General features: G+C 33.0%; 1 protein-coding gene across 5 annotated transcripts in view; it reads right to left on the minus strand.

Moving 5' to 3' along the window:
* Nucleotides 1-279: 279 nt before the first annotated feature.
* The window catches only part of CEP162 (centrosomal protein 162), a 41,874-nt gene continuing 40,396 nt past the window's right edge, over nucleotides 280-1,757 (minus strand). For 3 of the 5 annotated variants that reach the window (XM_031057140.1, XM_031057142.1, XM_031057143.1), the window contains one exon: nucleotides 465-716. In XM_031057140.1, the coding sequence (XP_030913000.1) occupies nucleotides 507-716 (210 nt within the window). In that variant the 3' untranslated portion in view covers nucleotides 465-506. Of the gene's footprint in view, nucleotides 717-1,757 lie in introns of all 5 variants that reach the window. The other 2 variants (XM_031057141.1, XM_031057144.1) reach the window with 1 other exon arrangement.

The raw sequence follows: 1,757 nt of genomic DNA on the forward strand, positions 1-1,757 counted from the left end.
AAGAGGTCTCAAGAGAAGGAATATTATATGAATTGGAGAGAGAGAAACAAATGTTGGAAAAATACACTTTTCCTGACCTATGGAAATTAATACATCAATGAAATGTAAAAAATGGAATACATCAATGCTATACACTAAACATACAAACCAAACAGCTTACTACTCAAATTTTTCACAAAGGAATCACTATAAGACAAGTTAGAAATCAAGAATTCACAAGTCTGTGAAAAAGGAAATTTTTCAATGGTAGTTGAATTAATGGAATAACCTCAATATTCCTACTATTAAAAATTATGTAAATTTATTACTAATAAAATAGAAGACATACAGTATGACTAGAGTATTGCTCAATCCAAATCTGCCTCTGGACATGAGAGATTCCAGAGAAGATCAGAATACAATGCAATTTATACATGTTGCAATAATGATTTTCAATAACATTTCTACACATAATGTTGAATATTAAAATTCTGCTGCTCTATTTAACTACTACCTAATCATGTCTTCTAACAGCTGCCTGTCACTCTGAATCCACTGGAATCAGGTGCAGGAATAACAACCCCTTGTTTCTGCAGTTCACGTAAAACATCGAGTATTGAATCCAGCTCCATTCGAAATTTCTCCAGCTCCTGATTCTTCTGCTGGGCCAGCCTTCGCCACCTCTCCACCTCCTGGGTTTGCCTTACTTCAGAAATATGCTGTCTTAGTTGGCTTGCCTGCAAATTAGAAGAAAGCACAGTGATTTCCTATTCCAATACGCAGCCAGTGCTGCCACTTTGCACAAATCTGCCACATCATTTTATCTGATGCTCAGTCTCAAAGCTAATGCTCACATTAAGTGGAAGCAATTTGTTCTGAGTATTACAAAAATCATTCTGATAGCAATGAATTCCTTTAAATATTTGCATTAATGACAGAAGGGTAGAATTGATTATTGACTAATGAGGCCCAGGAGAATTTAATTTATCCTCTCCAAAGCAGCAATTAAATTTGAATATTTAAGGCAAAGCTGAGCATATAACATAAACCCTCTATAAATTAAAATTAACTTTTTGAATTTCCACTTAAATGTGGTAATTAAAATAATGCTCTGCAAAACAAAGTAAATCTGAATGACATGTTGTAGCCTACTACTCTACTTTTAAAAACCACAAGTTCTATGAATTATCAGAAAATATCCTGTAGTCACAAAGATCTGATGCTGCTGCAGATAAAAGTATGAATAACTTTAACATGAATCCCTAACATAATCCTATTAAGTTACACAACATAAGAAGTATCATAAAATACCAAAAGCTCCACAATTAATTGTAATAGATCCTTTAAAGAGAGGCCATAATTATCATATTAATGATAGGCCATAAATGATCATATTTACAGTTTGATACTAAGGATAACCGGTTAACTTTGTGCTCAGCAATTTCCTTTTCAACACTATTCATTTTGATTTAATTAATTTGGGCAACTGTTCAATGCCCTAGTGTTGATGGTTAAAGGAGAAAAACTGGGACAAATCAAAACCCAAAGCATAATACATAACAAGGGCAGGAGCACCACAAAAAGATGAAATTGTTTAGCACTAATTATGTATACTATTATTTCTTTAAAAAAAGCCCAAAACATGACAAAACATCTTAGTAAATACTATTGGTATTCAGTGGAGACAGATCACAGAATAGGCAGCAGCAAACACTTCACAGAAATGGTAAGACATCCTCACATTATATAAAAGCAAATTAATAGCAAAAAATGAACTT

This window comes from Geospiza fortis, unplaced genomic scaffold (genome assembly GCF_000277835.1).
Source record: "Geospiza fortis unplaced genomic scaffold, GeoFor_1.0 scaffold190, whole genome shotgun sequence".
Taxonomy (NCBI): domain Eukaryota; kingdom Metazoa; phylum Chordata; class Aves; order Passeriformes; family Thraupidae; genus Geospiza; species Geospiza fortis.